Source organism: Nansenia antarctica (genome assembly GCF_963989245.1).
Source record: "Nansenia antarctica genome assembly, chromosome: 18".
NCBI lineage: Eukaryota > Metazoa > Chordata > Actinopteri > Argentiniformes > Microstomatidae > Nansenia > Nansenia antarctica.
In genome coordinates, this window is record NC_137691.1 from 18,842,090 (window position 1) to 18,856,660 (window position 14,571).

The 14,571-nt window shown below is 45.5% G+C and overlaps 1 protein-coding gene across 1 annotated transcript in view; it reads right to left on the reverse strand.

Annotated features, from left to right (window-relative positions):
- Positions 1-301: 301 nt before the first annotated feature.
- ppm1j (protein phosphatase, Mg2+/Mn2+ dependent, 1J) overlaps positions 302-14,571 on the reverse strand; it is a gene marked incomplete at both ends in the record, with an annotated part of 24,903 nt that continues 10,633 nt past the window's right edge. Inside the window, 9 exons of the mRNA XM_080548072.1 lie at positions 302-449; positions 1,184-1,335; positions 4,164-4,271; positions 4,887-4,950; positions 5,134-5,252; positions 5,819-5,903; positions 6,957-7,069; positions 7,722-8,054; positions 11,705-11,819. Coding sequence (XP_080404198.1) covers positions 302-449; positions 1,184-1,335; positions 4,164-4,271; positions 4,887-4,950; positions 5,134-5,252; positions 5,819-5,903; positions 6,957-7,069; positions 7,722-8,054; positions 11,705-11,819 — 1,237 coding nt within the window. The remainder of the gene's footprint in view (positions 450-1,183; positions 1,336-4,163; positions 4,272-4,886; positions 4,951-5,133; positions 5,253-5,818; positions 5,904-6,956; positions 7,070-7,721; positions 8,055-11,704; positions 11,820-14,571) is intronic.

A 14,571-nucleotide genomic window follows, 5' to 3' on the forward strand; every position in this document is an offset into this window, starting at 1 on the left:
GTAAATGCATGGAATGGAATGTGCAATGGTATCGAACACGGGTGTTTGATACATGGGTGTTTGATACCATTGCTCATTCCATTTCATGCATTACAATGACTCCGGTCTTCCGATTTCTGCCTCTAACAGCCTCAACTGGTACTGGTAGCACTCACACTTCCCAGTGAGGGAGGTGATCTGTTCTCCCCCCTACCCCAAGGTGGTGGCGGGCGGGCAGTGGGGTGGGGGGGCGTGGGGGGGTTCTGGGACTCTGGTTGGTCCTGGGGAGTTAGTCCTCTCTGGGTGGTCTGGAACACACCCGTCATGTCTCCGCCTCGTGTCCCGCCAGCGGGATCACAAACACAGTGATGTCATCGCCTGAGCCCAGTCTCTCATTGGGTAACCTCCAGCCCCTTTCCTTCAGGACCCCCCGTGACCTCATCAGCAGGTCCTGAGCCGCCATTGTGTATCTGTCATAACGTAAACAAGAAGGCTAGTTGGGTACAATGGTTTGAATGTGACTCAATAATACACAGTAGATAGATAGATACGAAGCATCCTACGCTATGGGGACAGAGCCTTCAGCGTGGCTGCACCTACGCTCTGGAACTCCCTCCCCTCAGTGATCCGCAACGCCCCCACCCTGGACTCCTTCAAACTAGCCCTCAAAACCCATCTGTTCTCCAAGGCATTTGGCCCCTAGTCATTGTTTTAGTTTTTGCTTTGTTTGTTTTCTGTTTTGTCTGTCCGTTTTCATCCCCTTGTACAGCGTCCTTGGGTTTGTGAAAGGCGCTATATAAATTAAAGTTATTATTATTATTATTATTATTATGTTTTTCAATCATGAATAAATCACTTTTTTGGCCTGAGTATGAATTACAAGTGAAGTCTTGCCCTGGAGTTGATCAATGTGCAATTTGATTGTAGAATTCCATAGTTGGCCTCATAGTTTGTAAAGGCTATGCTGCCATCTAGTGGAGATATCAATTCAATACAACACTTATATTTTTTTTTACACACAGCAATGACCTCATTTTAATTTGGAATTCTGTGATTGTTACATACAGAGTGTACTGTACTGGTTTACAATGTGGCTTAACATTAATAGCAATTCTGATATCTTTTCTAAGGTGCAAAAGCGGCATGTAAACATTCTATAATAGGTGTAGAACATTGTAGATTATGGATAATCATGATTCCATACCTCATGGGATCAGTGGGGTCACAGCACGCCAGGAAGCCTCCGACTGCATCTGCAGCGTCCCTGTCTGTGGTCACATCCCACAAGCCGTCTGTGCCCATGATCAGGACGTCATCAGGGCCATGCTTGTTCTCAGCCAGCTCGTACACCTTCACCTGATAGGACGGAATCGGACGGAATCGGGTTAGTCATACAAATTAGTCATTTGTGTCCCCTAGACCCTCTGGTCGAGTGGGAGGCACAGGACTCCTCATCTCACCTAAGTGGTCACATACTGTCCTTCCCCTGTCACGCCTGTCCATATCCTTCTTCGAATTCCCTGCTGTTTCCGTCACCTCCCCTGTCAAACTTCACATTGTTGTTATCTAGGTCAGCTCGGTCACTTCTTAGAAGAGATGGATGTCCTTCTCAGCTCCTTCCCTGATGACGGCACTCTGCTCGTACTACTGGGTGAGTTCAACATCCAGTCAGAGAGGCTTCTCTCATCTGCAGTACTTGACCTTCTCCTCTCCTTCGGCCTCACCCTGTCCTGCTCTCCTCCGACTCACAAGGCACAAGGCAATCAGCTCCACCTTGTCTTCACCAGATCCTCCCATACCTCCAACCTTACTGTTACCCCCCCCTTCCATTTTTCTGATCATCACTTTATATCCTTCTCCCTCCCCCTCAAATCCTCCTCTTCCCTTTCAGTCTCTAACCACCTTTACCTCCTTGTCGCAAACCTACGTACCCTGTCCCCCACCACCCTCTCTTCCTCTGTCTTATCCTCCCTACCCTCTGTTGAATCCTTCTCCCTTCTATCCACTGATTCAGCATCCTCCACCCTCCTGTCCACTCTCACCTCATCCTTCGACGCCCTCTGTCCACTAACCTTGAAGCCAGCACGATCCTCTCCACGCGCTCCCTGGCTCTCTGAAACCCTACATGCTTGTAGAATATAGCTCAGGGCAGCTGAGAGGAAATGGAGAAAAATCGGCCTCCCTGATGACCTAAACCTTTACCACTCTCTCCTCTCCAACTACGCCTCCTCTGCATCAGCTACTACGAACCACCTACTTCGAAAAAAAGGTTGATGACATTAGCAGCACCTTTTCTCCTCCTCCTACCAATGCTGCTAACACCCCTTCCAGACTCTCTGCACTACACTCTGTCTCTGGCTTATCATCTTTTTCCCCCCTCTCCCCTGATTCTCACATGGATCACATCTAAGTGGGCAACCACCTGCCCTCTCGATCCCATCCCCTCCCCTCTTCTCCAATCCATTTCCTCCGACATCCTTCCCTACCGTACCACCGCAATCAACTCCTCCTTATCCACAGGATCTGTCCTGGCTGCCTTCAAGATAGCCAGAGTCATGCCTCTCCTCAAGAAACCCACCCTTGACCCGTCCCTCCCCATCCCTTCTCTCCTTCCCTTCCAAAACCCTTGAACTTGTTGCATCTAAAGAACTGACTGACTATCTCCATAAGATGGAACACCTGGACCCCCACCAATCCGGCATCAAGGTTGGGCACTCCACTGAGACTGCTCTCGTTGCTGTCACGGAGGCCCTCCACTCTGCTCAAGCTTCCTCCCTCTCCTCTGTTCTCATTCTCCTGGACCTGTCTGCTGCCTTCGACACAGTCAACCACTTTGGAGAGAATCGATCTTTTCAACAAACCCTCACCACTGGGGTACCCCAGGGCTCTGTCCTAGGGCCCCTACTGTTCGCCCTCTACACCAAGTCTCTTGGCTCGGTAATCTCACACGGGTTCTACTACCACAGCTACGCAGATGACACTCAACTCTTGTCCTGTCCTCCCCCCCTCTGACCTACATGTGGCAACACGTGTCTCTGCGTATCTCGCTGACATCTCTACATGGATGTCAGCCCACCATCTGAAGCTCAACCTTAACAAGACTGAGCTACTCTTCATCCCCGGGAAAGCCTGCCCTCTCCAAGACTTCTCCATCACAGTGGAGAACTCTACTGTAACCCCCTCCCAGACAGCCAAGAACCTTGGAGTGATCCTGGACAACCGCCTATCCTGTGCGGAGAACATCGCAGCGACACCACGCTCCTGCAGATTCTTCCTTTACAACATCAGAAGGATATGACCATTCCTTACCAGAGAGGCAACGCAACTCTTGACCCAGTTACTGGTCATCTCCCGCCTTGACTACTGCAACGCACTCCTGGCTGGGCTCCCCGCCTCCGCAATCAGACCTCTGCAGCTCATCCAGAATGCTGCTGCCCGTCTGGTGTTCAACCTCCCCAAATGTTCTCATGTCACCCCCCTCCTTCCCGATAGCAGCTCGCATTACATTCAAGACCCTGGTATTTGCCTACCAGGCAGCAAAAGGGACAGGCGCTGCCTACCTGCAGGCAATGGTCATCCCCCAAACTTCAGCCTGTTCTCTCCGCTCCTCCACCTCTGCTGGCCGACTAGACCCACCACCTCTACGCCATGGCGGCAGTCACGCTGCCTGGTCACGTCTCTTCACTACACTCGCTCCCCGCTGGTAGAAGGAGCTTCCCACGGCTGACAGAACTGCAGTGTCACTCCCAATCTTCCATCGGAGAATGAAGACCCATCTCTTAACTGCTCCTCCTGAGACATCTACTACCCCCCAGCACTGTGTCTCCTGAGATACCTGCTTCCCCCTACACTGTGTCTCCTAACATTTCTACTTCCCCCTTGTACTGTTTCTTCAGTGTAAAAAAATACATCTTTCTTTCTTCTTCTATCACGACGACTGCCAATGGCCCCTGGCCTGAGCTAGATTACACTTCCACAACTGGTGAATTGATGATTTGGAATAAGGTGTCTGCTAAATGACAAAAATGTAAATGTAAATGTCATTAGAATTCCTCCACCTCTTGCTTTCCAGGATATTAAAGAATAAAGAATCGGCAACCATACATGCGTGCGCACGCACACGCACACGCACACACACACACACACACACACACACACACCATTAAAGGTCCCCACACACTCACCTCTGGACAGCAGGAGAGGAAAGGCTTGATGTAGATGTTGGAGTTGTAAACCTTCAGCTCATGATCCCCGAGGCCACGAGTGACTCCAATGGTGGCCATGACACGGGCCTAGTAAACACACGCACGTCGCACACACACACACACACACACACACACACACACACACACACAGTTATGCGGGTTACTGCCTGAAGGAAATCCACTTATGCGGGATTACTGACTCAGGAGCAGCACTTCTCTGTAATAACACATGTTACCAGCGTGAGTTAGCCACAATCATGCATTTACATGAGAACCACTCTTACACGTCCAATGCAATGACTACATGGGTTCACAGGGTCTTGATGTTAATAATAATAATAATAATAATAATAATAATAATAATAATAATAATAATAATAATCATTATTGGCACTGTCCTGCAGGATACACCAGGAGAGGCTGGCGGAGGAAGAAATCAGACAACAGGCTCATTCCAGCATTACAATGAGCCTATACTAACAATGTTACCTCCACCAGCCTCCTCTGGTGTACTCTTCTCCCGATGGAAATATATACCAGTATACCAAAGGTGTCTAGGAAGATAACAGCACCATCTACAGCTGAAGTCACACGTATGTTCAACAATAAAATGACTTTTGTTTTTCAGTATTGTGTATTTTTTCAAATTTTCTTTGATGTCAACCACCCACAAAACCACATAAGCATGAGCAACTGTATCACCTTTTTGCCTTCTCCGTATATCAGAGGGAACTTCAGATCATCTTCTATGATGGTCTTGTAAGACCTGCAACAAACCAAATCAACAGATCAAGAATTCAAGTGAAAGATCCCATTCATCATTTCACCTTTTTGTTCTGGTACACTATTATTAGTGTATAGCTTTAACTAGCTTTCACAGAACTCAATAGCTTCACATTTGGTTGGTGGAACAGATTTTTACACTCAAATGTTTGTTAGACAAGTTTACCAGCCGGTCATAGTGTGGTCCCTGAAGAGCATCTTCTTGCCCAGCTCCTTGTGCTGGATCCTACGAGGGAACTCCATGTGTGTGAACTCGTTACCCAGAAGCTCCGGCCGCAGGAAGCCCTGGAGGGCACACAGAGCAGAGGAGGGATGGGTCAAACGACTACTGTCTGGGGCTCTTAGGTGGCGTAGCGGACTAAGCGTTGACCATGTAACCACAGGGTTCCCGGTTCGATTCCGGCCGTGGACATATCCTGCATGTCATCCCTTCTCTCTCTCTCACCCATCCTTCCTGTCAAATCTCTACTGTCTCTGTCACAATACAAATTAAAATATGAGTCAGAAAACCCCCCAAAAATAAAATAAAAAAATCACTACTACTGTCACTCGTCCTCTTAACAGATGGGATGAAATGGCTCTTTAAAATAAAAAATATAACTTATAAAATATGAGAATGAAGTGATAAACATATCTACTGCCACTGCAGTAGGAAGACAGGGTAGAGCATTACTTAATAGGGTCACAAAACATATTCATATCTGTCTCTGAGAGGCTCCACTGCCTCCCACACGTCCACTCCGTGGCTGAAATAAACCTAATAGCACTTAAAACAGACAGTCAATGAATAATCAGGTCTGATTCATGTGTTTTTCCTCACTCTTCCCTGGCATCTTAACTCAGATCCTCACCAAGTACTGAAGGCGCTGTCTCTCTGACTCTGGCGTGAACTCGTTGGACATCGGGATGACCTCATTGTTGCGAACGATGATGGCTCTAGAGAGAGAAAGGGAGAATCAGAGAGAGAGAGAGGGGGGGGGAGGGAGAGAGAGTGAGAGAGAGAGAGAGAGAGAGGCGAAGGACATCATGAGACAGTCCAGGGTTAGGAGGTTGTACAGCAAGCAGTCTGGGAGCGATGACAAAGTACAGCACTATGGTCCTGCAGTACACAGAATGAACAGCAGGGGGCATAATAACTGCTGTGTGAGAAGAGTTTACAGAGATTTTGCTCCCCTGTGTGTGACGGTCAAGGATTAAACAAAAGAGGCTGAATTAAAAGCTGTTAGTGGTGCATAAAATGAATGAATAGAACAAATGTGACACGGTCTGGTGCAAATGGCCGCATGTCGGCAATTATCAACTTCAGCAAATGAGCAAAAGCTTATCAGCAAATGAGCAAAAGCTTCTTTAAAAATAAAAAATAAAAAAGTATTTTCGGTTTTCTTGCATGTTCCTAAAGTTGAAGTGTTGAAGAGCCCACTCGATATAACAAACAACAGTTTTAGGATCACTAAATACTTATTTGTGAATTGGATTCACTGTCTCGTGTGCCGTAGGCTACTGTAAGTGATACATGGCTTGTAAACAAACTTATGTTTTAGGACCTGTTCAAAAGCAAGGACTGTGTGATCATCTAATTATGTGTAGTTATGTGTTTTTAGGATGTTGAGATGTGCTAAACATGCATAGTGAAGTTCATATGCATATGTTCTACTATGCACATGCATAGTGAAGTTCCTTTTTAGCGCTAGCTATGAGCAGCTGTATTGCCTGTGTTTCTCCGCTACTTGGTTTGAGGTGGACCAACATTCAAATAAGCATATAATCTTCTTCAGATTCAATTCAATGTATGACACATCATTTGAAATCGTATAATCTCCACTTTCATAATCTGGAGGGAAAAGAAAAAAACATGCCTACTTGAGGACTTTTTAACCAGACCCTGTCACATATGTTTCACATTAAGGGAACCCTGAATGAATGTGTACAGTAGGTAAGCTATTGAGGACTTTATCAAGTCCTGCTAGTTGTAGTGTGTTATCTACTTACCTACTGTCTCCTGCATTGGCCACATAGAGCTTCCCCATCATATGGACTGCAGCCAAGGCACAACACCCACCAGAAATGGCGAAAGATTGCTTCTCTTTCTCAATCAGTTCATCCTGTCGTACCGAAACAACAACAATAACAAGGTCAGACAATCGCTGGCTTGTAGAATACACTCATTGTTTAGAAGAGCTGATACTTAGCGTATATATGATATAATGTTCAAACATCACTGACATACAGTATAGATTGAGTGATAAAAAACAAACATGTTTTGAAGAATACATTATCGGTGAATTTGATAACTAAATGAGTTCCCCTTTGGGTTACAGTGTATGCAATAAGATCTATTCATTTGCAACTTTTATTAATGCAAGCTATTCACAATTATTCCCTTCTTAAACATTATGATCTCTGGTTTTTGTTGGAAGGTAAAAAAAAATGGGTACTGTATTTCTGTTTTGAGTTTGTTTCAGATATAGAAAGGTGCAAACTTTAGTAAGGGTTAGTACAGTTATGGTGCATTCTGCAGTGCTCCTGGGAAACTCTATTTAGCATAGGATTTGCATAGGGCTCCTTTTGGGTAGTTCTGACATAGCTCAGTGGGAAAGTCAGAATTCTCAGAGGTACACGAGTTGCCAAGCCGAACATGTCGGAGTCTGTAGGAGGCGTCTGCTAAATGCCAAACATGTAAATGTAAAAATGTGTTTCCCAGTTCTGAGGAGCAAATGAATGCAGAATAAGCTGCTAGTATGCCTAAGGGCTCACCATCTGTTTGAAGGCGTTCTCTATGACGCCCATCACCAGACTCTCCAGACTGACCACCTTCTCCATGTGGAAGCGGACTGAAGGATCGCTGACGGCGTCGGGGTCCTCCGGGTCCTGACTCTGGGCCCCTTTCTTCACGTCCACCTGGTAGGGGCTGCCGTTCTTGGCCAGGCAGATAGGGGGCACTGTGTTGGGGTTCTCCAGCAGATGGGCGATGTCTCCTAGCCGGTCTCGGATAAGACGGTGGAGGAGTTTGGAGGCCATGATGGCGCAGCCCGAGCCCGCGTGTCCGTCGTACACTCCCCAGAAGTCCAGAGGGATCCCTGTGCCGTCCTAGAACAGGGTTACCAGTGTGTGACGTTAGAATTATAAGGTTCTATCTCCATTTTTGTCAAAATTTAGTTTTTTACATAATCTGATCCATTAGGTGTTTATTAATGCCTGTATGGTGTTATTTTTAAAATGTTGACATTTTTGAGTTAGTAATTCATAAAATACAAAGGTTCCATCTCACAAAACATAATGGAATGTCAACACTTTGACGCTCAATATCTCTGAACTACCCTAGACGGAGATAGAACCTTATCATTCTAAACTCACGAGTGGTTAAAGGGGCAATCTGGGATTGATGCATTCATTTGTTTACTTTTAAACTGATGATACATAGCAATTGATTGACTAATTGAATAGAACTGCCTCTTAGTTCAACTGCCTTACCCCATCGTTACCCAAATAATTTGCTTGTGTTACATCCCACTGTTAGTTAGCAATGTCATTGTAAACAAACACTGTATAGTTTCAAAACACGGCATTAGGAAGATAACATGAATATCATATATCGACGATATATCAATATCTATCTCTAGCTCTGTTCAAAGGGTGAGAGAAAACAGTTAAATATCACATCTTCTAGGCAGAGATTCAGGTTTCCAAGCTCAGTGAAAGCCTAAATGAGTCACTGTAGACACATTTATGTCAGACGATATGATCCTTGCAACATAATTATAATGTATCCTCCAAGTGAGCACTTTACGCACCACAGAGGGACACCTTAAACCTGGAGTAGAATACAGTGGATATGATTGTATTGATTTATTAATTGAAATGTTCCAGTAACTCTGGCTAACAAGATTTCCACATGAAGATGAATGAATCTGTCTTTTTCTGTAATTGTAAGGTGTTAAATTACACATAAACATCAATATGGAGAGATACAGTATAACGTGCCTCTCTAGAACAACATTTTTCTGTTTTAGTTGCCTGGCTGGTAAGAAACTGGCAGCATGAATGGCCATATGGGACATCTGTCTGCTATGGATCTGTGTACTGCACACACACACACACACACACACACGCACACGCATGCAAACACACACACACACACACACGCACACGCATGCAAACACACACACACACACACACACACACACACCGGACAAGAGTGGGGGAGTGGCACACAGAGATGAGAGTGGCACACACACACACACACACACACACACACACACACACACACGCACACACACACACACACACACACACACACACACACACACACACACACACACACACACACACACACACCGGACAAGAGTGGGGGAGTGGCACACAGAGATGAGAGTGGCACACACACACACACACACACACACACACACACACACACACACACACACACACACCGGACAAGAGTGGGGGAGTGGCACCCAGAGATGATATAATTAATTTAGACAGACTGGGTGGGTGAAAATAGAGTATGGGGGGAAGGAGGGCTGTGAGCTTGTTAAGCTAGCCCACCAATGAGGGGGTTAGCGGGAGGGGGTTGACTGCCTCTTGGATTGCAATGCTATTGACTCTACTGCTCTGCTGTCTAAACACATTGGAGGAGATTATGGGTCCATCCAGTCCAGTGAGTGGGTTCTTGGCATGGTGACCTGTACCAGACCAGAGCAGGTCAGTCCCCTGCCCTTCCCCACCCACACAGAGCTGTTTTTAAATAGAGAGAGCCAACAGGTCACATTTTTTATGAAATTGTTTTTGCTTTGAAGGGAAAAAAAAATCCTAATCCCTGGTCCGGTGACATCTGGGCCTTCCAAAGTTTAGAGAGTGTGTGTGTGTGTGTGTGTTCCCGTATGTGTGTGAAGACTGGGAGACATTCATAGACATGGTTTATCTACACTACAGGGATTGTGGGAAAACCCCTACTGCAGTGGGGGTGAGCCACCATATGACCTGGGCTATGAGAGTGGTCCATAAGCCTAAATCCTATTACACACCAGGGGGGCCGACCAACGCTGCGTTATCCCAGCATGGTGTGGCGCAGCGCTGCTGAACGGCCCCATAGTGTGTAAGAGGATATAAGAGTATAAGAACGATAACAGGTATAGAACATCCTGGTTCCATGTCACAGAGCCCATTACAGCGCTGTTTAGTGAATCGTTACGCATGAGTAAACAGGCGTGGTTGGAAGACACCACTATTGCATATGGGTAACATGGGTACACGCAGGTTGGCAACCAGGTTGGCATATGTTGTGGTGCCAGCTGGGCACGCTATTAACGACATTTTAATCTGTGACAGGCAGCACAGTATGGCTAGGTAGGTACGGCCCAAAAGTCTGAAAACAGATTAAGAAGCGGTTTCATCATGTGGTTTGGGGGAAAACCCAGGTCTGTATAAAGAAAAAAACACAAACTAGTGATATTGTTGGGGGTTTCAGAATGTCCCAGTACATGTTGGACATTCTAGACTGTTTAGTGGGATCACTGATAAATGCAGGAAGTCCTGCCAAGGGAGGCTGGTGGAGGCAGAAAAGGACCGTCCTCTAAATTCTGCCTCTACCAGCCTCCCCTGCTTCCTCTCCTCAAATACAGTAACCAGTCAGAAGTTTGGACACACTTTCCACATTCAATTGAAAAGGGGAAGTGTGTCCAAACCTTTGACTGGTACTGTAACTGTACGTAGTGATACTTGTCAGTGGGAAGTACAGGAGAGGACAGTACTGTTGCACTGTGTGTGTTAGACCGGAACGAGGGAGGAGGAGAAGACATCTCATGACATGTGAGACCTCATGACCTATTATTGCTGCTACAACGCACTCCCTCAGTGTCCTCTTACTCTCACTGGATGATATCTCCATCTACACTCACATGAAGGGTGACAGGGTAACTGCACCGGAACACGGCTACTGCTACTTTCTGCGCATCCTTCAACGAGAAGCACTGTGATGTTGCATCTCATTTTATGCACCCAAATTGTGGAATGCACTGCCAGTTTACATTAGGGATGCAACCTCAGCAAATATGTTCAAGTCAAGACTAAAAACCCATCTTTTTAATATTGCCTTTAAATGACTAAATAATTAAATTAAGATTATAAAAACCCATCCTTTTAATATTGCATTTAAGTTCCCCAAAAAATAAATTAAGATTATATAATGATTAAAGCACTTTGAGCTGCAACGTTTGCAGGAAAAGCGCTATACAAATAAAGTTATTATTATTATTATTATTATTATTATTATTTAACTCTTATTTACACTACAAAGCCAAACCGAGCTGAGCTGAGCTGGGCTGGCCCTGGTTCGGCAAAACATAACACAAAACACCATAATTGCTGGTGAAAAAAACTGTTCTGCTAAGGACAACGTGAAAGGAAAACATCAGAGCCAGGCACAGCATGGTTTGGGTCGGCCCTGTAGTGTGTAAAGTGCCAAAGTCACTGCTAATCTACAGGTTACCTGACTAAGACCACGTTGGTGCAAATGTTGTTTTGTATCAGTACTAAAGCTGAAGATGAACAAAATCATCATTTCATAAGTTACAATCTGCTCCTGTGCCAAATCTGGATGTTTGGATTTAAGCAGAGTTAGACATAATCTCATGTCCTGTGAAAGTGACTATGTCTTGTCTTGCTCCTGTGCCCAGTTTGGATGTGGACTGTACAGTACATATTAATAAACACGTCCTTCCTCTGCGTCCCTGTCTCACCCCGTTGTCCTCCAGCTGAGTGGAGTTGCGCTGCTTCCCGCTCGGCTTCTTCACAAACAGCTTTTCACAGCAGGCCTGGTCCTCATTCAGCATGCTCTTTCCAGCATTGATCACCCTGGGGGGAGAGGGGGAGGGTGAGGGGGGGGGAGGGGGAGGGGGAGGGGGTGGAGGAGAATGAGGGGGCAGGCAGGGAGTGAGGGATAGGGGGAGAGCGATGTGGAAATCAGTCAGGCTGTAGCGTGTTGCACAGTTATAGTATGATAGATACATACATACATACATACATACATACATACATACATACATACATACATACATACATACATACATACACACAAATACATACATACATACATACATACATACAGTACATAGAGTTTGTGAACAACAACTGTCACAGGTGTCACTATGTACAACAGTCACAGGTGGTCACATGGTTAGGTCAGGTGAAGGGAAAACAAGAGCCCAGTCTTCCACGGTTAAGACTATAATCCTACGGCCCCCAGACACTCTTGCTCCTCATATGTATTCTGTTGCTCAGTGTAACAATTTGATGACCTTTTTCAATGCCAAGATTGAAAATATCCATCAACAGTTGACCTCTTCTATCAATACCACATACAGTCCACTCTCCTTGTCTTCTGGTGTTTCTGTGTCTTCCTCTCTATCTAGTTTTGAACTTCCAACTGTGGGTGAAATATCTGGTCTCATCCGCAAATCTAAATCCTCTACCTGTCAGCTAGACCCCCTCCCTACTCACCTAGTAAACGTCTGTCTATCTTCCCTGTCCTCTCTAATCACTGACATCATACACTCCTCCCTTACCTCTGGTCTTGTTCCCTCATCTCTCAAAACAGCTGCAATAACTCCTATACTCAAGAAACCTGGTGCAGACCCCAGCAATATGAATACTTTTCGTCCTATTTCAAATCTACCATTTCTCTCCAAGATACTTGAAAAAACAGTTGCAGCTCAGGTACATGCCTACTTGACCAACAACAATCTGTTTGAGCAATTCTAGTCTGGTTTTCGCTCTTTTCACTGTACAGAGACAGCTATGGTGAAAATCACAAATGATCTACTAATGGCAGCAGATTCTTGGCTCTTAACTATATTTGTGCCACCGGTGTTCCCCAGGGATCTGTTTTGGGCCCCCCCCCCTTATTCATAATTTACCTCCTACCCAGGACTCAGGCTGTTTGAAGGGCAGGGCGAAAAGAAAAAAAGGGCACCTACTGCACAACATGGGACCCCATCAGTGCACATGGTCAAGTTTAGACCATTGGAAGGGCAGCCAATAGGGCACATCCTCTCATTTTCGCCACTCAAAAGGGCACAAAAGGGCACACCAGGAGGGGCGGTCGCCCCCCCTGCCCCCCCCCTGAGTCCGCCAGTGCTCCTACACCATGGCAATATCTTCAGGAAATTTTGACTTAATTTCCATTGCTACGCAGATGACACCCAGCTCTACCTATCCACTAAGCCAAATGCCACCCTCCCACCTACTTCCCTCTCCGACTGTTTGGTGGAAATCAAATCCTGGTTCTCAATCAACTTCCTAAAACTTAACAGTGATAAAACAGAGGTTCTCCTCGTTGGCACTAAATCCACCTTGGCTAAATCTCACCACTTCTCCCTCACCATTGACAACTCCACAGTCTCCCCTTCCCCTCAGGTTAAGAGTCTGGGTGTCATCCCGGACAGCACGTTATCTTTTGAATCACACATCAACAATGTCACTCGGTTTGCATATTTCCTTTTAATCGTCTCCGTCCATCACTTACACCCACCAGCACTGCCATTCTTGTCCATGCCCTGCTGGTCACATCCCTTATAGACTACTGCAATGCCATCCTCTTTGGCCTTCCACACAAATGTCTCCATAAACTCCAACTGGTCCAGAACTCAGCTGCACGTATCATTACCAGAACTCCTTCCATTGACCATATCACTCCAGTTCTCCAACAACTTCATTGGCTCTCCATTAAATTACGTATTCATTTTAAGATTCTCCTTCTCACCTTTAAGGCTCTCCATAACCTAGCACCCTCATACCTCTCTGAACTCCTTCTTACTCACACTCCCTCCCGTCGTCTCAGATCTCCTCTGCCAACCAACTTGTCATCCCTTCTGCCCGCCTGACTACTATGGGATCTAGAGCCTTCAGCCGCTCTGCTCCCCGCCTCTGGAACTCTCTGCCATCTAACATATGTAATATTGACACTCTCTCCACTTTCAAATCCAGTCTAAAAACACACCAGATTTTGCTTTGTTGATTTTTAAAGTTTTGATACGTGGTTTTAACTATGTCTTGTAAGGTGTCCTTGAGAGCCTTGAAAGGCACCAATAAATTATATGTATTACAGTTTTTCTCTATCACTTTAACAAGTTTTCTCAAAGCATAGCAAATTTTCTCTTAACTCTTAACACAAATCCAAAAACTCACACACAAAACCCTAAACTCCACAAATCTCTTGCAAAAGCAAACACTGCATTCAAAATAATGTTATGTCTTCTCAAAATGAAATGTTGTTGTCAAACGACAAACACACACCATCAAATGAATAGACACTTGTAACAACCAATTGAACACTGATGTGCACAATGGAAAACACTATGATCAGCGGAACACAGTACTATGATAAGATTATCAGTAGGCCTTTTGCATTTTCATTGTTACACTAGACTACTACACTTTGTAAAGTGTTCTTCATACAGAACAAACAATAGGAAAAATTAAATAGGCCTAAGCCTTCTGCATATACTCTAGACACAAAGGCCACAAGACCTCGTCGACATCACAGGCAATGTTCTCTCTGGCCAAGCAGAGGGGAAAGTATCGCCTGGCATGACGAATCCAGCCCTGA